A 21,203-nucleotide genomic window follows, 5' to 3' on the forward strand; every position below is an offset into this window, starting at 1 on the left:
ATGTATACATATACAGAGTTTTTTATACATAATACTATCTTTATACATAATACTTGTGCCAGTACTAAGTATAACAACTTCAGAGTCTATGAACATGGCATTTTAAACTGGAAGGTATTGCCTAACAGTCCTCCAGAATGTCTATACCAACAGTGTGTAGGACTATATATGTGAATTTTGCTGTGTTTTTAAGTCAATGAGAACTCATTTGTGTATAATCACAGAATACAGATTCTAGTAGCCTGTTAATAAAGTTTAAAGAATTTCTAGACAAAAATTTGAGCTTTAGGACATATTACAATTAATTGTTCGAAAACACCACATCCCTTTTCCTTTCCCAGGGCTGAGGAAGTTAGATGAAAAAAAGTCAGTCATTTGAAAGTGGGGAGAGTAAGCCTTCTAGAGCTTGTATGAAAGAAAGCCCAGCTTGATTCAGAACCTGAAATGCCGTGTAGGACTATAGTGAGTGGGGGAAGAGTGGTTCAACTGAGGCAAAGACTAGGCAGGGGTCAGACCATGGAGGCATTTGGGTATCTGAATTTTGTTTCAACTCTAATAAGCAACTAAAGGATTTTAAACAAGAAAAGATCTTTCTATCATGGGATGAAAAAGGGAGATTTAATTTGGAGGTTAATGAAATTAGTGATTGATGGTGGCTTGAACTAAAGCTTGTGCCGCTAGAGATGGAGAGAAGACAGAGCAAAGACATCCATGATGTAGGCTGTATCAACAGGATTTGCTAGTAATAGACTAGATGTAGCAGTAAGAAAGAACAAGAATTTAAGGAAGATCCCCAGACTTTTGGCTTAAGTAACTGGGTGGAGTGATGCTGCCATTTATGCACCGGGAGAAGGCTGAAGACAGCAGACAAGAGTTTGCTTTTTGGACGTTAGATGTCCAGGAGACACCTGAGGGTTCATGTCAAGTAGGCATCCGGATAGATATGACTGAGGAGTTCAGAGGAAGGGAAGAGCTAAAGTTATACATCTGGAAGTTCTTAGGCATAGAGAACATACTTAAAGTAACAGTAATGTGTGTGATCCACCGAGGGTGAGAAGACACATCTCTGCATGGGATTAAGGCTTCTGTCTGAGACTAACACCTCTGAAGCTGAAGAGATCTCAAACCTATTAAATATCACCTTCTGTTAAGTTTAGTACATTAATACTATATGAAAGTTAATGGGACTAAGACAGTAAAGAATATCAAATTAAACCAGAGAATATAAGGTAAGTAAACACAACCACATGCAGTTGGCACAATGCAGGAGAAATTAATTACCTTGAGACGCACTGTCAAAAGACTTGATGAGGGTTTTTACTGTAGGAGTTGGCTCTGAGGAAGTCGAGGACCTTCTACTCAGTCCCATTCCCTGCCTTAAGGCTGCCAAATCTCTCTCAACGGCATTCATGTAGTTGTATACTCGGCCTCGCTCCTCCTCCTGCCTGAAAATAATATTGAAATCAGAGCATTTTTACACAGGTACTAGAACATATACATTTTCCCCTCCCAGCTGAAAAGCATTAAAAACTATCAGTTTAAAAAAATTGTATCAGTTGAGCTTAGTAGATTACCTGGTCCAATGTTCTCATTTGCTTGGTAAATACCAGGAAATGATACTGAAATTTTTATATCAGGTTATCCTAAGTAAGTTAAACAACCATCAAATTCCATTTTCATCTAAGTAAGTGTAAGGTAAGGACATCAGTAATCAATTGGCAGTAAAATAGGAGGTAGACTGGCTCAGAGCTGAGACTCTCCAGGTCCTGTGCTGCCGAGAAGGCCCTTCTCAGGAGTCCGGAGGTTCACCAGTACATGATACTGTATAATATTAATTTATAGTGGTATAATATTAATTTATACTGGTTCTAGCTAATATGTCATGCTTAGATATGGAAATACAAAGAAATGAAACCAAAGCCCACACTCTTTAAAAAAATAAAAATAAGAACAAGGCAAGTGGTGTAGTCTTCAAATAGAATTCTACAAAGGAAAAAAAAAAAAAAGGCCTAGACCCATATTAGTAACATGAGTCCCCTAGAAGCTCAGGGTGATGCATCCTGAGTCATCTGAAAAAATCAATTCCATTTCATTTCTGGCCCATTCTGAATTCACTACACTGACTAACACAGAATTCTTTCATCTGGAATGAGACTACAATTGCAGAGCTTGTACATGTCATATAACTATCAAGTATGTGAACAAAAATTAAGCCAGTCCTTAGGAAAAATTCGTCTTTGGTGGCCATTTGGCCTTCTGACAGTATTCTGCCTCAAGATGTACCACAAGATCGTAAGGTCATTTAGCTGTCATGATTAGAACTTTCTTTTTTTTTGAGATGGAGTCTCGCTCTTGTCACCTAGGCTGGAGTGCAATGATGTGATCTCAGATCACCACAACCTCCGCCTCCTGGGTTCAAGTGATTCTCCTGCCTCAGCCTCCCGAGTAGCTGGGATTACAGGTATGCGCCACCACGCCAGGCTGATTTTGTATTTTTAGTAGAGACAGGGTTTTTCCATGTTGGTCAGGCTGGTCTCAAACTCCCGACCTCAGGTGATCTGCTCACCTAGGCTTCCCAAAGTGCTGGGACTACAGGTGTGAGCCACTGCACCCGGCTGATTAGAACTTTTAATAAAGAATCTATAACAGTGATTATCAAACTTTTTGGTCTTACAGCCCCTTTCTACTCCTAAAAATGAGTAAGGACCCCCAAAACCTTTTGTTTATAAGAGCTGTCTTCCATTACATTAAAACTAAGAATATACAAAAATATTTAATTCATCTAAAACTAAAATAAATACAGGGCTTATTAATATATTTTTATGAAAAATAACTATGCTTTCCAAAACAAAACAAAACAAAAAATCCGTAAGAAGAGTAACAGTGCTTTGCATTTTTAAATCATCTCTTTAATGTCTGGCTTAAGAGAACACAGCTAAACTCTCATTTCTTCTGTATTGAACCTATTTTAATATGAAAAAAAGCAAGTCTTACATAGATAAGGTAGGTGGAAAAGGGAGATTTTCATAGCCCTTTTAGATAACTGTAGCTGTTCTTATTTGATAACTGCACTAAAATGCAACAAGTAGTAACTTAAAAGTTAGCTCCAATGTGGAATCTGAAACCATATAAGTGAACTTTTCCTATTCTGTCCACTAAAATCCACTCATCAATCTTGTTTAACATCATAGACTGGCTGTAAGGAAAATACTGTTTTACTTACAGATTTTCTAAATGCTGTCATTACACTTTTTTTTTAAGTCGTAATGATCTCATCAGAAGACACTTTATGGGAAGCTGTCAAACTCACCAATGGTAAATAACAAGTTTTCCCAAATCCTAACATTCACTTGAAAGCCCACATTTTATCACTGGCAATGAATACTGTCTGTTGTTTTCCTTTCAGTGATAGGCTGTCTTAACTGTTTTCACAAAATATCCATCAAATAATACCAAAGTCTGAATCATCCACAGTTTGTCTGTCATTCTCAAGTAAAAAAATGGCATTCAAGGAAAAAAGAAAGCAGCTCAAACTAATCACAGCATTTTCCTCAACGTGACCTCACTCTTCAGTATAGTCTTGAGTATACAGCAGATTAAGCAGAAGTGCTTTTTCTGTACTTCCCATTTTGTCACACAGAACGCTAAAGAGTGTACTCAAGGACCGGGATGTAGTAAAATTCATACTTTACGGTTTTACAAGGACATCTTTAAGTGAAACCTGCATTAAAAAAAAAAAAAAAACGCAAGTATGTGGTGGTGAAGAGTATAATGACCATAAGTGCAATTTATTGCCAAGATCCTGGTTCATCAACAGTTTACACTTGCTTTTCTCTAACAGTTTAGAAGTCAACACAGTGAAAAGGGCAAACAATGTGATGGTATTATGAAGACAGTTTGACCTCACAGACTCCCTAAAGGGCCTTAGGGACATCCAGGAATCTGCAGGCCTTACTCTGAGAACCACTGCCCTACAAGATTCTACCTCTTTCAGAAGGCATTTTAAAAACATGTGTCTCAAAGTCTTATGAATTTTTGAGATCCAAAGGAATGCAACTTTAACAGTAGAATTTCATTCACTCAGGATAACTATAGAATGAAGCATTTCTGATATGCTATTCATTTAATAATACAAAGAAAAAAGTAATGTAATACATGTTTTATACTAGTAGAGAAATAATAATCTGTCTCATTCTATGTCCTGCTTAAGGAATCCAATGAAAAATGCTTAGCAATACTTTCCTCTGAGCCATTCATAGAGCAAGGCAATAATAAGACCATTTTTTAAAGATATACTGTTAGTTTTCTAAATTTCTTCCTATGCCTACTTAATAATTACTCAAACTAAGGAATAATCAAATTCTTAGTAATAACCTCAAATACAAAAATACTATCCCCCACTCTGAGATGGAATTTCACTGTGGAGCTCAGAGCATGTCACAAATGTCATTTCATCTAATAATTTTCATCAGTTTCCAATGATGTCTATGTTACATGGGGGAAAAAAAAACTACTGTGGAGATTCATTTGATTATAAGATAAAACAAGTGAAAATTCCTCAAGTGAGTGACAGAGAGAAACTCATTTGCATTCTTTACTTGGGTCTCCAAAAATACTAGCTGAAGTATACTCACCATTGCCCTGAGCACTTGGCAGGCATTATCTTATTTAATCCTTATGACAACACTGTAAAGCAGGTAGTATTGTGTCATTTTAAAGATGAGAAAACTGAGGCTCAGGGAAGTCAAGATTCCTAACCAAGATTATAGCTAGTAAGAGGCAGAGCTGGACACGAGCCAAGAATATCTGTCTCCAGGGTCCACATCCTTAGTCATGAGGCTATAATCTAAAGAAAACTAACAGGGCTGGACTGTGGGGCTGGGGGAAAGGAGAATCATGTGAGAGACCATCCTCACTCCCTTCAGAGTTGTGGATCACTGATACTGACAACTCTGAAAGATCCACATAGACTGCACTAGTTCACATGTGCCATAAAATGAGGCCCAGAAAAGCTGAGTAACTTCCATCAGATCCAAACTCAGTAAGTATCAAACTCCACATTTTTTCCATAATACCACATCCAAAATTGGGATTTAAATGTTCTCTACCGAAACATAAGTACACAACTGGTTTCTCAGAACATACTTGCGTGACTTTATTTCCTCCAATTCTTTTGTGAGTTTCTCATTTTTTTCTTGAGCCTCATGTAACCGGCGCTTTAGATCACCAATCTCCTCTTGGGCTTCAGATTTAATGTCATTTGCAATGACTACTGCAGTCTGAAGATCAGCCTGAAACTGCCGCCATTCCGCAGATTCTTCCTATATTAAAAAAACTAACTTTTTATTTCCAAAAGAGAGCAATCAAGTTGTATTTAAAAGCAATAAAATTTATGATTGGATTGCTATAACACACTAATGCTTCCAATTGATGATTCATTTTTTTAATCCCAGAGAATTGCTATTATCTATTTCTAACAGGCAATGCAACTATTATTAGTGAACTTGTTCTTAACAAGGAAAAGATTTTCCAGCTGATCTGCCTACTGAGGCATCAAGTACTCAGAGTGCTCAATAGATATTAATGAAAACAGTGTCAAGCTTCCCTTCTTCATGCAAGTTTCAAAGCAGTTCTTATGAAAATAAACATCATCCAGAATTTATGGATCTTTACCTCTGAAAAGCATAAGAAGGTATATAATGGTATGTGAACCATACAGTGAAAAACTATAAATATTCTGACATCAAAACCTAACAGGAAAAAAAAAAATCAAAAGAAAAGGAAGAGGAAGAGGAAGCCAGAAGAAAAACACTAAACTCAATATAGGCAGGCAAAACTATACAAAGAGGCGGTAAGGAACTACGTGGTCTGTTGCTTCCCACAGTCATGGAGGATGCGGGTGTGGCCGGGTGGGGAAGTCTCCCTGGGACTCACCTCCCTCAGAGCCACAGCTGGGCCATGCCTGAGCCCCATGCCCTCCTCACCCCTAAAGCAATTTTCTTACACCATGAAAGCAGCCTGAGCAACTGTGGTATGACCCAAACGACTGAGTAGCTTTCTCCCCACTCCCTGCATCATGGCTGCATTGCTATTGGCAAGACAGATCACAGCCACAAAATGTATGAAAACAGACTAGTTTGGGGCACCTTATAATCAAAAGCTAACAACCTTTCTTTACAAAATACAACACTTTTTCCCCAAATCTATCTTTCTAAAATTACTAACCATAAATTTCTACAGGTCGAGTATCACCTACCCAAAAGCATTTCAGATTTAAGATTTTTTGGATTTTGGAATATTTGCACTATACTTAACAGCTAACCATCCCAAAGCTGAAAATCCAAAACCCAAAATGTTCCAATAAGCATTTCCTTTGAGCATCATGCCATCACTCAAAGAGTCACAAATTTTGGAATATTTTAGATTTCAGAATGTCTAGTTAGGGATACTCAACCTATAGTACATTCTTGTACCCCAAATCTAGCACCAATCCCAATCTGAAATGATAGCATTTGCTTTCTGCCCAAAACCCAATGAGGCCAGTATTATCATTGTATCCAAAGCTTAAGATGAATAACATGGTCAGTGACTACACCTCAAATTTCAGAAAACTGTTTTCTAACAAGATAATACATGAAGATTTATCCTACCCGAAGTCTTCTGTGGAGTGTCTTTATTTCTCTTTCCATGTCGTGCTTTTGGTCCTGGAGTTTTTTAACTGTATCTGAAAAGATCACCAAAGTTTAAATATCTATTCTCACAACAAAGTTCAAAGGAATAATACAAAGAAAAGGGGTACTTAAATATGACATTCGAAAGAAGTTATCCTGTCCAAAGACTACAAAAAAATTTTAATACAAAACTTTAATAGAAAAAAATGTGCAATCCAAGTAATAACCAATATTACTTTCTTTGGAAAATATCAAGTTAAAAAATCACAATTTCTAAATCACTTCCTTCCACAGTATCTTAATTTTGAAACAAAAAGTAAAACCGTTAGAAATTCACTTTGTTGGTACATAACCAGTCAAAACAATATTGACTGTGACTAAAATATGAACTTTGAATCATAAACATTGTTAATCTGCAGTATTTATATAAGCATGTCTTTCCTTACACGCTGGAATAAATTCCAGAAGTGAATTAGTAAAATCAAAATTAGTAAAAAATATAATACCCAGGGTAGCTGCTGTTTAAATTAATCCTATAAAAATCTTTTTAAAAAATAAAGAATATATTTATAAAGTAAATCAATAATTCCTCAAATTATCCCATAATGTGAATTTTCTTACAACAATTTCATTCACTCTAAAAGCATTCAGTGAACACCAATAAGATGCAAAGTACCATTCTGAACAGAGTGAGGATACCAAGATGAAAGTGTAGCACAGGCTAGTCTCCCTGGAACCAGAAACATAAAGGGAAGTCACCTTCTCTTTGGAGGTTCTACTCTAAAATCCAAGCATAAGAGAGAAATGCCTTAGGAGGGTGCTATGCTGATAGCTGCCACTAAGTAAACCGCTCACGGCTGATTACTTTTGACAGCTCAGGAACGAATCACTTTTTGGTTAAGGACAAGAAGGGTACTTACACAACTGGTGGCAAATCCTTTACCCTCATTCACCTACAGCCCCACCCCAGTAGATCACTGGCTGTTCTCTGTGTTCCAACTGTGTCTTACGCAGCCTTGTACCATGTTGCCGCCAACATTACCACATCTCTTGACACACCTGTCTCGACCACTAGACTAAAAACACTTCAAAGGCAGAAGAAGCCATGTGATGACCTCACAGACTCAGTAGTTGGAGTAATGGTATCTTAAAAATGGAATAGGCCGTCACTCTCCAACGCCAGTGCCACCTCTCGCTCGCCGAGCTCCAGCCGAAGGAGAAGGGGGGTAAGTAAGGAGGTCTCTGCACCATGGCTCGTACAAAGCAGACTGCCCGCAAATCGACAGGTGGTAAAGCACCCAGGAAACAACTGGCTACAAAAGCCGCTCGCAAGAGTGCGCCCTCTACTGGAGGGGTGAGGAAACCTCATCGTTACAGGCCTGGTACTCTGGCGCTCCGTGAAATTAGAGGTTATCAGAAGTCCACTGAACTTCTGATTCGCAAACTTCCCTTCCAGTGTCTGGTGCGAGAAATTGCTCAGGACTTTAAAACAGATCTGCGCTTCCAGAGCGCAGCTATCGGTGCTTTGCAGGAGGCAAGTGAGGCCTATCTGGTTGGCCTTTTTGAAGACACTAACCTGTGTGCTATCCATGCCAAACACGTAACAATTATGCCAAAAGACATCCAGCTAGCACGCCGCATACGTGGAGAACGTGCTTAAGAATCCACTATGATGGGAAACATTTCATTCTCAAAAAAAAAAAAAAAATCTCTTCTTCCTGTTATTGGTAGTTCTGAACATTAGGTAATTTTTTCCCATGGGGTCAAAAGGTACCTAAGTATATGATTGCGAGTGGAAAAATAGGGGACAGAAATCAGGTATTGGCAGTTTTTCCATTTTCATTTGTGTGTGAATTTTTAATATAAACGCAGAAGCGTACAGCATTAATGCAAGTTAAAATGTTTCAGTGAACAAGTTTCAGTGGTTCAACTTTATAATAATTATAAATAAACCTGTTAACTTTTTCTGGACAATGCCAGCATTTGGATTTTTTTAAAACAAGTAAATTTCTTATTGACGGCAAAAAAAAAAAAAAAAAAGAATAAATATATAAATGTGCCAGCTGATGGTAGCAGTAATAAAAAGCAATGCTGAAATCATTACCTAGGGTTTTTCTTTTTTTTAATAAGTATCCTATTGATAGAACTTAACAATTTATCATTAGGGACAAAGTAACTATAGACATTAGTGTTTCTGGGTAAATAACATTCTCTCCCATTCCTTATACTTAGTAGCAGGAACTCAGGCATAGTGAACACTAGCTTGCAATGACACATGTAATAAAAAAATTCTTCCTCTAGCTAACAATTTATTGGCTTTTAACCAAGACCCGAAAGTATGAGTATGCTGATGTTTTTTCTTATATGGCTCATCATCTTCTTTATCCCTGTTCCACTAGAACCTTCTCTTTGAAAATCTTTTTGCCACTATGCTTTACATTTGATGTTGGTATATGTGTGTGTTCTGATATTTTGGGGGTTTTTTCTTTTTTTTTTTTTTTTGAGACATAGTCTCAATCTGTTGCCCAGGCTGGAGTGCAGTGGCGTGATTTCAGCTCACTGAAACCTCTGTCCCCTGGGTTCAAGCGATTCTCCTGCCTCAGCTTCCTGTGGAGCTGGGATTACAGGCGCCTGCCACCACGTCCAGCTAATTTTTGTATTTTCAGTACAGACGGGGTTTCACCATCTTGGCCAGGCTGGTCTTGAACTCCTGACCTCATGATCCACCTGCCTTGGCCTCCCAAAGTGCTAGGATTACAAGCATGAGTCACCGCACCTGGCTAGTATTCTGATATTTTTAAGTGGCATGAATTCACTTTAACAACATAGAGCCTAGAATATTTATAACAATTATACGTGAAATAATAATTATTACAAATAAATAATAATGCTATATTTTCTAAAGCTGGATCAGAAATAAATGAGATTAAACATTGGTGGCAGCAGCAATTCTGGTAGCCAGTAGTTAACTTGCTCTCATTCATTGCCCCAAAACTGTGTAACAAAGGGCAGGTCCTGTGAAATAAAAAGGTTCAAAATTTACTCTTTAATTCTATAAATGTGTCATATGTACCAACTTTGTACCAGGCTTTTTTCTAAGTGCTTAAGATGTAAAGGAAAGGAAAAAGATATAATCTTCATCCTCTTAGAGACAGAAAGGCTAGTCTTGTGTTGAGACAACAAAGGTAGATGACTTCATAAGCAAAAGATTAAACTTTAAAGCCTGTCTCATATATAAGCTACTTCAGACTCAATCTGCAAACTAAGGGTCAAATCTAATCTGGTTTGGGTAAAGCAGACACCAAGCTGAGTAGGCGAGTCTAATGCCCTGATCCTTATCTCTGGAGGCAAGCATGGCTCTGGAATCATCACGGGAACTTGGTTCCTTGAGACCTCATACATAGACAAATTCAGGGTTTTGGACATAGATGAGGAGTAAGGATAGAAGCTGAAAAATTTCTAATGTTGAAAACACTAAGAGTTACACCTTTCATTTACATTGTATCCATTTATATGCAAGAAATATTTCATAATCAAAACAGGCAGTCAGGAGTGGTGGCTCAGGCCTGTAATATCTGCCGATCACCTGAGGTCAGGAGTTCGAGACCAGCCTGGCCAACGTGGTGAAACCCCGTCTCCACTAAAAATAAAAAATTAGCCGGCTGTGGTGGCAGGTGCCTGTAATCCCAGCTACGCAGGAGGCTGAGGCAGGAGAATTGCTTGAACCCAGGGGGCAGAGGTTGCAGTGAGCCAAGATGGTGCCATTGCACTCCAGCCTGGGCAAGAAAAGTGAAACTCCATCTCAAAAAAGCAAACAAGCAACAAAAAACAGGCAAGCAAACAAAAAATGTTAGGAGCATAATTTCTCTTGAAATGTGCTAAAACTTGTTTTCTTTTTCTTGTCACAAAGGACACGACACATCTACTTATTGTTAAACATAATGTACGCAAGACAAATGACAGCAAATCTCAGGACAGTTCACTTTTAACATTTGGCATTCTGATTCTCAAGTGACATTTTAAGCTACATGATCATCTCAGACTGATCGTAAATCCTCAAGTTGCATTCATTCTTTTGCTCTTTTTCTCTTTATTGACCTTTTCATTCATGGGCACAGAATTCACATAATCACTGTTCTTTAAAAGGTGTTTTTCTGCCCCCTGGCACTACATTTTTATTATTGTCACCTCTTATAAATAAATAAATAAATAAATAAATAAATAAATAAATCCTTTTAAATAAAAGGGAAAGTGGCAGCCAGTGGAAATATTCAGACAGAATAAAGTACACTAAAAGTGTCTGTAGGGATTTGACTTAAACTTTACAATCTTTACAATCATGTCTATATTTTTACTTCTGAAACGGAATGTATTTTTTTTTCCTGGAAACAAAGGAATTTGTGCTTAAGTTCTTGTTGTGAAGACTAGTTTGCAAAACTGCCATCTACCATGATTTGTGGTCACACAAGAAAGCAGCATTACTCTTCGACTCTCGAACCTCTAACAGCAGTTTCCTTCCTCTTCAGTGTTCCTCCTGTGGGAGACACTGCCATCTACTGTCTTCAACTCAAAAGCAACATTCAAGTCTACCAAGGAAAAGAACTACTACTATGATCTTCCTATTTTTAAATTACAAATTATAATTCAATTTTTACAATGCTATTTTTATTCTAGAGATCAGGCAAACTGCTGTTCTCAATGTTATTAGACCAATTTTGTTCTGAACAACTCCGGGCACTGCCCTACCCATTTAACAATGGGTTCATAACCTTTGAGTCCCATTATTGATTATGAACCCTATTATTCTCTGACAAAAAATAATCCATTCTCGCTCTGGTTATATCCCATCAATCATGCTGATATTGCCAGGCAGTTACCATGGACACAGGATCAATCTGTGACTTTTTCTTCTCTGTTTTGAGATAGAGTCTCACTCTGTCGCCCAGGCTTGAGTGTACTGGCACAATCTCAGCTCACTGTAGTCCTCTGCCTCCTGGGTTCAAGCCATCCTCTCACCTCAGCCTCCCAAGGAGCTGGGATTACAGGCACCTGCCATCACACACAGCTAATGTTTGTATTTTTAGTAGATACGGGGTTTCACCATGTTAGCCAGGCTGGTCTCAAACTCCTGAACTCAAGTGATCTGCCTGCCTTGGCCTCCCAAGGTGCTGGGATTACAGGCGTGAGCCACTGTGCCTGGCCTGGTTCGGTGTTGAACTCCCAAAGTGCTGGAATTACAGACACGAGCCACTGTGCCTAGCCCTATTTTATTACTAAATGCAAATTATCCCCACATGTTTAAAACAGTAAGACAAAAAAGAATGAAAAGTTCTTATCACTTACTCTCTAAATCAGAAATAATGAGGTTGTCATGAAGTTTCACAGCACGATGTTGTTCTACTTCATCTTCAAGTTCAAAGATGGTTTCTTTCATGTCACTCCTTTCTGTTTCTTTTTCATCCAGGTCTGATCTTAATTTTTCTAACGTCATATTCAAATCTTCAATTTGTTTCTTAGCTTCTTCTTGGAAGGCTCGGTATTCATCCTCTACCTATATAAAATTGATGGTGTAGATTTAGAAAAGTTAAGAATTGTTCTAAGGTAAGTTCCAGAATTGAGGTACACACAGTTTCTAAGGGGAACTAAGTGTGAGGCACTATGGATAAACTGAAACAACCTGTATAGTAACTGTTAAAAAGTATGAAAAAGCACTCCATGGTAAGATTTTATATAATACGCTTAAACGTAAACTGTTGCTGTAACACTGACTGAAATTATATTGATGTATCATTGAACTTAATCAGATTATTTACAAGGAAACTTTGGAAATTTTCGTTTCTCTGAAGTTTGGACTGAAAGCATGTACGTTTGATGAATAACATGTTGTCCTAACAAAAATAGTGTCATATTTGTGACAGTTCCAGTATCAAACTGAAAAAGGGAAAAACAATGCTCAAATAGTGTTTTTACAAAAAGTATTATATTAGTTCACAGTAGCCTCTCAACATACATGTGCCAAGAAATAATACAAATCTCCTAAACTGTAACTTTAAAAGTGATCACTAAAAAAACCCTAAAACCTAAATTATTTACATTTTGGCCAAAGATATATTAAAATTTATTTTAAAATCATTGCACTAAAATAACAAACAAATAAAATGTAAGCTAGAATAACTAGATAACTCATGGAAATAAACAGTTCATCAGCAACCACATGGGGTACAGATCCCTGTCCAGAATGCCAGCGGCACTGGGTAGCAGTTCCAACTGAGTCCTCACTATTATGCTGCATGCATGTAAAACAAGGGGCTGGATGGATAATCACTAAGGTCCCTGCCAGCAATAAATCACAGGCCTCTGAGAAACAGGAGCCTCTATATGCCAAAAATATTTTTTAACTCTCAACAGATTTCTATTTGAAAAACTATTTTTATAGCAGGAGAAGAGGAAACATGCACTGCTGATGCTACAGACTGGAATACTGACTCTCCACCTATAGTACACCAGAACAGATTTGAGATGAGGTAGGGGGAGGTAAAATTTCACGACCCGCTCCATAGGCATACTCAGAACTAGGGACAAATTCTGGTTTTAGCTGTAATACCAGCCACATCCTCTCACAGGCAGGAAAATAGAAACAAAATACAAGTGAGAGAAAGTGACATTATCTTAAGAATACTTTTCACTGTATTCCAATAAAAGGAAACCATTCTCAAGTTTTAAAAATATCAGCTTTATAAAAAAGCTAATAACACACCAAACCAAACCAGTGACCCTGGTTCTCAGTAAACACTGTGCATGGCAGCTGCCTAATGCTGTCCGGAACATTTTAATCTATTTAAACAATACCTTAGCAATGGCATCCTGTAATCGATTGGCATCATTTCGGGTATGAGCCAGATCTTCCTGCAAGCTACTAGCCAAAGTCTCTGCTTTTTCTTTGTCCAGCCTGACACTCTCCAGGAGGTCCTGAATATCAGATTTGTCTCCAGAGTTATGGATAGAATACAGCTCTGCTACTTTCTGCTTTTCATTCTCCAGCTGGGCCTTCAGGCGATTCATCTCTATCTGGTCACTGGCCACGGTGGCTTTGTACTCCTCTAACGTGGCTGCCAAGGCTGCTTTTCCTTTCTGCTCAGACTCAATAATTCGCTCCATATGGTGACTGCGTTCTTTGAGTGCCCCTATCATTTCTTGAGCTTCCTTGTTGTCCTGTTCTGCCATTTTCAAAGTATTGCTTAAATGCTGCTGGACACCAAGAAGCTGCTCCCGTTCAAAACGGGCATTCTCAGCGAGGTCCATGTAACGTTGCTCTAATTCCATATAGCGCCCACTTTTTACATCTTCATCTATGACATAAGAAATGTGATGCTCATCTAGAAGAGAGCGGAAGTATTCAATCTGTCGACTAAAGTGTTCCAACTTATCGCTCTGCTGACATAAAGACTCCATCAGAATAACCTTCTCTTCTCCAAGCCTTTCGTTTTCACTATTCAGTTCTTGGGTAATCTGCTGTAAATCAGCTAGCTCTTGCAGGGTTGCCTGGAGTTCCTCACTTGTACTGTGTTGGTTCTCTTCCATCTGGTGTATCCGTTCAGTCAGGCAAGCCACCGACACTTCACTGGCGTTCCCACTGCTCCCCTTCCGGGAGCGCTCTATGCTGGGGATGCCTTCCGACTCTGAGGAGGATGGTGCATCCAGTGCATCATCGCTCGATGTGAGGGGCTGGTAGACCTCACTGCACTCGCTGTCTAGATTGTCCATGGAGTTACTGTGCTGATGGTCCATTAGTGTATTTTCATCCTGACTCAAGAGATCCTCCACTGAGCCAGGGGCAGAGCCTTCCACTGAAGAAGTCAGAGTTCCTCCTCCATCGCTCTGGTTACCAGGGGTGATTTCTGGGCTCAGGGACTGATAGCCAAACAGTTTTTCAGAATTGTCTAACCTCTGCTCTAGGGAAAACCCCAATGCATTCAACCTGTCCTTTAACATTCTGTTTTCATTTTTCAGCTGGTTGAGTTCTTCACGGATGGCAGTATTCTGTTCCTGCAACTGCAATAAAGTGGACTCCACATCAGTCGGCTGGTGAGCCATAATGGTTTCCTTCTCAGATTTTTCATCACCCTCAGAATGGTCCTCATTAATGCCCAGCTGGGCACGCATGTCTCGCAGTTCATTTCTCAAATGTAAAATTTCTACATCTTTAGTTTTTGCCAGTGTGAGAAGATCCTTCACTTTGGCCTCCAAAGCAGCTCTGTCACTGATCTGATTGTCTGACTTAGACTTGCTCATACGAACGTCACATTCTGTAGCAGTTCGACTGCGGGAACGTTTGGCCAATGCCACGTCATTAGCTCCCTGACCTGCAGAAGGTAGTTTTTTGCTCTGGTTTAATCGGGTACGTTCACGTAATCTTTCTCTAGTAGAACTGGATTCTTTATTACCTGTAGAAGTGCTCCGCTTGGTTGAAGAAGCTGTGCCTATGTGTTTAATACAAAAAATGTAAGGCAAAAATGTTAGCAATAAAAGGCTACATAGAATATACAGTTCCTGCCCCAGGTGTAATGAGATGAAATCCAGGATTTACACAATGATTTAGATATACAATAATCTTGCGTTAGAGTCTGTTACTTTAAAGTTCAATGTCTTCAAAACCAGAAGATCATTCATCTTTTAATTATCAAGGAGAAATAAGTTATACACTTTATTTTATATTTTTTTTAAAAGAGCAAATTTTAAGGAATGTGAATTACATCTCTATAAAGCTGATATTTAAATGATATACATTAGCTTGAATCCAGAAGCAGGGTTTTAACTAGTTGGCCAGAGGCATAATATTCTAGGGCAAGACAGGCGAAGATGACTCCAGGATTAGCCAGTCGGTGATAAACTAACTGTACACAGATAGTGAAGGGAGATCACAGGCGGGCAAGAAGGGAAAAGCAGTCTGTGGGCAAACCAAAAATCTAAGCTACCTACAAGAAACACAAAAATTTTACTCTGACCAAAGTAAATGCAAAAAAGTTTTCACATCATAAAATGCCGCATAAATAGTAACAACTATAACAACAGCTAACACATACCTAGCACTTGGTTATATAAATACTTTAACACTTCACATACATTAACTTATATAAGTCTCATTAAACACTTGAGGTAGGTGCTATTATCGCCTTGTTTTACAGATAAAGAAACTCAGACACAGATATTAAATAATTTGCCAACATCTCACAGGTAATAAATAGATGAGTCAAAATTCAAACCTAGGCAGTCTGGTTCCAGAATTTGCACCTTAACCAGTATGTTATACTGTCTCTCTAAATGTAAAAAACAACAAAGCACTAATGTTAAATAATGATGATGTGTCAATCAAATCTGTGAATCACATGATTACTTAACTACTAAAATTTTAAAGCTGTGAAAACTGACACAATCATTTGTTTAATACAAAAAGAACAGGAAGTTTTCTTTTTTTTTTTTTTTTTTTTTTTTTTTTTTTTTTTTTTTGAGACGGAGTCTCGCTCTGTCGCCCGGGCTGGAGTGCAGTGGCCGGATCTCAGCTCACTGCAAGCTCCGCCTCCCGGGTTTACGCCATTCTCCTGCCTCAGCCTCCCGAGTAGCTGGGACTACAGGCGCCCGCCACCTCACCCGGCTAGTTTTTTGTATTTTTTAGTAGAGACGGGGTTTCACCATGTAAGCCAGGATGGTCTCGATCTTCTGACCTCGTGATCCGCCCGTCTCGGCCTCCCAAAGCGCTGGGATTACAGGCTTGAGCCACCGCGCCCGGCCAAGAACAGGAAGTTTTCTTTTTTTTGTTTTTGTTTTTTGAGATGGAGTCTCTGTCACCCAGGCTGCAGTGCAGTGGAGCAATTTCGGCTCACTGCAACCTCTGCCTCCCAGGTTCAAGCGATTCTCCTTCCTTGGCCTCCCAAGTAGCTGGGATTACAGGTGTGTGCCACCATGCCTAATTTTTTTGTATTTTTAGTAGAGACAGGGTTTCACCATGTTGGCCAGGCTGGTCTCAAACTCCTGACCTCAAATGATCTGCCCGCCTCGGCCTCCCAAAGTACTGGGATTACAGGTGTGAGCCACCGCACCTGGCCAGGAATATGTTTAGATACCTGTAAATACTTAAGAAATAATGAATTTTTATGCTAAAAAATAAGATCCACATCTAATCAATAAGTATTTTTAAAGACCCTGCTGGTTCATTAGGTGGTGGGATCCAGGCTGTAGAGGTAACAGGGAGCGAATGATCTCCATGGATATAGGGAGATAGCCGCTAACAGAATAGGGGTACAGGAGGGTGCAGAATTCAGGCTGGCCAGAAGATAGATAAGGAGAGGAAGCAGAAGTGAACATGGCACACAGAAAGAAAAAGTACAGTGACACAGTTAACGGAAGCTGCTGGGGAATGTTCATACAGAGTTCTGAAAGACAGGCAGAATTCAGTGAGGCACACTAAGTCAATAAATGATCCTGAATTGGGAAGAAATGTAAGGAAAAGTGCATTTTATGAAAATCTAGAGGATACTGATATGGTTTGGCTGTGTCCCCACCTAAATCTCATCTTGAACTGTAGTTCCCATAATCCCCATGTGTTTCGGGAGGGACCTGTTGGGAGGTAATTTAATCATGGGAGCTGTTACCCTCATGCTGTTTTCATGATAGTGAGTGCTCATGATATCTGATGGTAAAGGGCTTCCTCTTCGCTTGGCTCTCATTCTTCTCCTTCCTGCCACTATGTGGAGAAGTACGTGTTTGCTACCCCTTCCACCATAATTCTGTTTCCAGAGGCCTCGCCATCTCTGTGGACCTGTGAGTAAATTAAACCTCTTTTCTTTATAAATTACTCAGTCTGGGGTAGTTCTTTACAGCAAACTGAGAAGGGACTAATACAGATACTAAGTGGAATACACAGGAAGAAAGCAGAGCAGCAGAGGAGGAATGTGGGCAGGTAAGAGAGTCCTCCATTGAGGGGCAGCAGTAAGAATAGAGAAGAGGCAAGAAATCTGTGACAGATATCAAAGGCAAAAGTAACCAGACTCGGAGAAACAACTGCATATGGAGGCCAAAAATGGAAAAAGATGGCATAACACGGTTTTTTTTTTTTTTTTCTCTCTGAGGCTCTGTCACTTAGGCTAGAGTGCAGTTGTGCCATCACAGCTCAAAGCAACTCCACCCCCCCGGGCTCAGGTGATCCTCCCACCTCAGCCTCCCAAGTAGCTAGGACTACAGGTACACGCCACCATATCCAGCTAATTTTTGTATTTTTTTGTAGAGACGGGGTTTCACCATGTTGGGCATGTTGCCCAAGCTGGTCTTGAACTCCTAGGCTCAAGTGATCTGCCCACCTTGGACTCCCAAAGTACTGGGATTACACGCATGCACCATCGCACCTGGCTGGGGTAACTTTTTCCTCCAACATTAATTCCTCTCCCTAGTTCTGTAAGTGGTACTTCATCCTTATCTAAATCAAAAATCCTTACAAAAAAGAACATCTGTTCAAGTTTGAAAGCTAAAAGAAGAAAAACTCCTCTATGGATTACTGTAATGAGTAGACAGAATAATCTGAGGTAAAGACAAGTGAATTGATACACTGAAATCAAACAGTCTTAGGAAACTGTCACTGGTAAAGGTAGAGCAGATGAACTGAAGAATAAGGATGTTGTTATAGGCTGAACTGTGCTCCCCACACACAAAAAATTAATATGTTGAAGCCCTAACCCCCAAACCACAAATGTGACTGCACCTAGAGATAGGATAATTAAGTTAAAGAGGTAATTAAGGTAAGATGAAGTCATTAGGGTGGGCCCTAATCCATACGACTGGTGTTCTTGTAAGAGGAGGACATGAGGACACACACACAGAGGGACAAACCAGTGAAGACACAGAGAAAGAAGCCATCTGCAAGCCAAAAAAGAGATCTCAGGAGAAAGCAAATCTGCTAACACCCTCATCTCAGACTTCTAGCCTACAGATTTGAGAAAATAAATTTCTACAGCTTAAGCCATCCAGTCTGTAGTATTTTGTTATGACATCCCCAGCAAAATAAAATAAACATACAAAGCCATACCGGGGCAGCTAATCCGGAGAGGTGATAACTGAATCCTGAGGTCAGGTAACATCAGTCAGCAATAAACTAAGTATACAAACACATGGAATCTCTCCCAGTACAATTCTAAAGGCAGGACACCAGAAGACATATAAATGGCAAGAGTATTTAATTTCCTTCCTACCACATCAGCTACAATGTTAAATGTGACGATGACCCCAGGCTTGGGAGTAAAAGACCTTGCCCCACCACCAGCCTTGTGGCCTTGTGAAAACAGATCCCCAGTAAATATTTACTAAGCAAATAAATGCATGGCCTTGGCCAAGACACTTAAGCTTTCTCATCTCTAAAATGAGGATACTAGTTCTCTCATAGGGCTACAGTAAGGATAAAATGAAATCATGCCTGTAAATCACAAAGTAAGGACTTCAATATTCCTTCTTGTTAATCACAACGATTATCATTAACAGGTGGGCCCAATCTGAAATGGAAGGAAGAATCTGCATAAAGTCAAAGCAAAAATGAAGACAGTAGGTAGTCCTGGGCTAGGAAAGTCTAATACACAAAAGAGGGGCTAACAGCCTAAATTACGATGACAGAAAAGGATCTGATGTAATTTTTACAATTTGCCTTCATAAGCTTTATTACAAATACTTGATCTTATGTTTACTAGAAGTTTTAAAGTTCTTTTTCTATAAATGTAAGAAGTAAAATATGAGAGCATACTCCTTGGACTGTAGGATAAATTAATTCATCAACTCCATCAAATCTAGAAACAAATACCTGTTACTGAATGAAGAAAGATGGCAGAATTAGAATGAATGGATCTAGGCACTAATTATCAGAGGCTTCTAACATAATTTAAAGAGGGACAATCAGAAACTATGTGTTTCCTGATGAATGGACACACCACCACCTACGAAGGAGTCTTGTATTTTGGTTGTTTTGTTTTCAAAATGGGGTGATGGGGACCTGAATCTGTCCCATAAGGCTCCAATGCCATTTACAATAAATACAGACAATAAAGGGTGATGGGCAAAAACATCATGGGGATATTGTGATATAAAAATCCAGATACTCAGAAATTCTATAGGTCATATGACCAGCTTCCACAAAAATTAAACTGTAAGAATCAGGATAAATCCATAGATTTTAAAAAAGAAGATTTAAGAGACACATCAGCCAATTACATATGGACCTACATGAGTCCTGATCCAAACATAGACAGTAAATAAAACAAAAATACTTATAAGACTGTTGGAAATTTAAATACTCATCCAATATTCAAGTTATGATTTAAGGAATGATTATCAGTTATTTTAAGGACTGATAATGGTATTATGATTATATTTTTGAAAGAATCCTTCCCCTTGGCCAGGCACGGTGGCTCACGCTTGTAATCCCAACACTTTGGGAGGCTGAGGCAGGCAGATCACAAGGTCAGGAGTTCGAGACCAGCCTGGCAAAAATGATGAAACCCCATCTTTACTAAAAATACAAAAATTAGCCAGGCGTGGTGGCGCATGCCTGTAATCCCAGCTACTCAGGAGACTGAGGTAGGAGAATCACTTGAACTTGGGAGGCGGAGGCTGCGGTGAGCTGAGATCGCACCATTGTACTCCAGCCTGCATGACCAAGTAAGACTCCGTCTCAAAAAAAAAAAAAAAAAAAGAATCCTTCTCTTTCCAAGATAAAATATTTATGGACGAAATGATATGATGTCTGGAATCTGCTTCAAAATAACAAGAGGGGAAGGTGGGTATCAAGGAGTTACAACTGGCTGTGAGTTGATAATGGTGATGGGCATGATGAGTATATTGGGCTGAAATATCAATCCACCTACCTTTGTATGTCTAAAATTTCCTATAATCAGATGGAACACTGTAAACACCAATGCATCCTGCCTATTCAAACAAAAAAGCAGTTAAGTCTCAGACTGAGTGTCACCCATACCTGTGCTAATCTTGGATTTGCTCTCCACGGTGGTCATGGCAGGGGTAGATGCTGAAGGTGCTGCAGATGGGCAGGTGCTTTTCTTTCCTTTAATACCATTAGTCACCGTTACCCCTCCAGCCATTCCAGCTAAAAGGTCATCACTGCTCTTGGTCTAGAAGCAACAGAAAATAAAAACAAATTTACTAGATCAAGCAAGATTAGATATTATGAGACTCAACAAAGCTCACGACTTTTATACTGAGTTCAAGAGCCCTATTACCAAAACTTTCTGACAGGTAGTAAGTAGCACACCATACTGTGTTACAGAAACAGAACTTCTTTAGAGGTTTATAAACAATCACATGCTTCTTTTTAAAATAATAAAATCGTACATGTAATCAAAGACTTTATGGAAGCCTGCTATGTGTCCACACATGCCAGATTCAGATGATGGGGGATAGCACATGATATCTTGGGGAAGTCCTGTAATGCCACAGGAAGTGTCATCTTGCAATTTCTAGAAAGAAATATCATTGAGAGTC

General features: G+C 39.2%; 2 protein-coding genes across 7 annotated transcripts in view; one reads left to right on the top strand and one right to left on the bottom strand.

Moving 5' to 3' along the window:
- The window catches only part of SPECC1L (sperm antigen with calponin homology and coiled-coil domains 1 like), a 146,322-nt gene that overhangs the window by 77,953 nt on the left and 47,166 nt on the right, over positions 1 to 21,203 (bottom strand). For 5 of the 6 annotated variants that reach the window (XM_010376305.2, XM_030914075.1, XM_030914076.1 and 2 more), the window contains 6 exons: positions 20,680 to 20,833; positions 13,521 to 15,151; positions 12,015 to 12,222; positions 6,651 to 6,724; positions 5,146 to 5,321; positions 1,282 to 1,445 (listed from right to left, as the gene is read on the bottom strand). In XM_010376305.2, the coding sequence (XP_010374607.1) occupies positions 1,282 to 1,445; positions 5,146 to 5,321; positions 6,651 to 6,724; positions 12,015 to 12,222; positions 13,521 to 15,151; positions 20,680 to 20,833 (2,407 nt within the window). The remainder of the gene's footprint in view (positions 1 to 1,281; positions 1,446 to 5,145; positions 5,322 to 6,650; positions 6,725 to 12,014; positions 12,223 to 13,520; positions 15,152 to 20,679; positions 20,834 to 21,203) is intronic. The other variant, XM_030914078.1, reaches the window with a different exon arrangement.
- On the top strand, positions 7,921 to 8,379 carry LOC104658131 (histone H3.3). The gene has a single exon (XM_010358066.2). It carries the CDS (start codon positions 7,921 to 7,923, stop codon positions 8,329 to 8,331), a length of 411 nt encoding a protein of 136 aa, XP_010356368.2. The 3' UTR covers positions 8,332 to 8,379.

Source organism: Rhinopithecus roxellana, chromosome 13, assembly GCF_007565055.1.
Source record: "Rhinopithecus roxellana isolate Shanxi Qingling chromosome 13, ASM756505v1, whole genome shotgun sequence".
Classification (NCBI taxonomy): Eukaryota; Metazoa; Chordata; class Mammalia; order Primates; family Cercopithecidae; genus Rhinopithecus; species Rhinopithecus roxellana.

Excerpts from the sequence above, each read along its gene's own strand:
- LOC104658131 (XM_010358066.2), top strand. The coding sequence starts at position 7,921 with ATGGCTCGTACAAAGCAGACTGCCCGCAAATCGACAGGTGGTAAAGCA.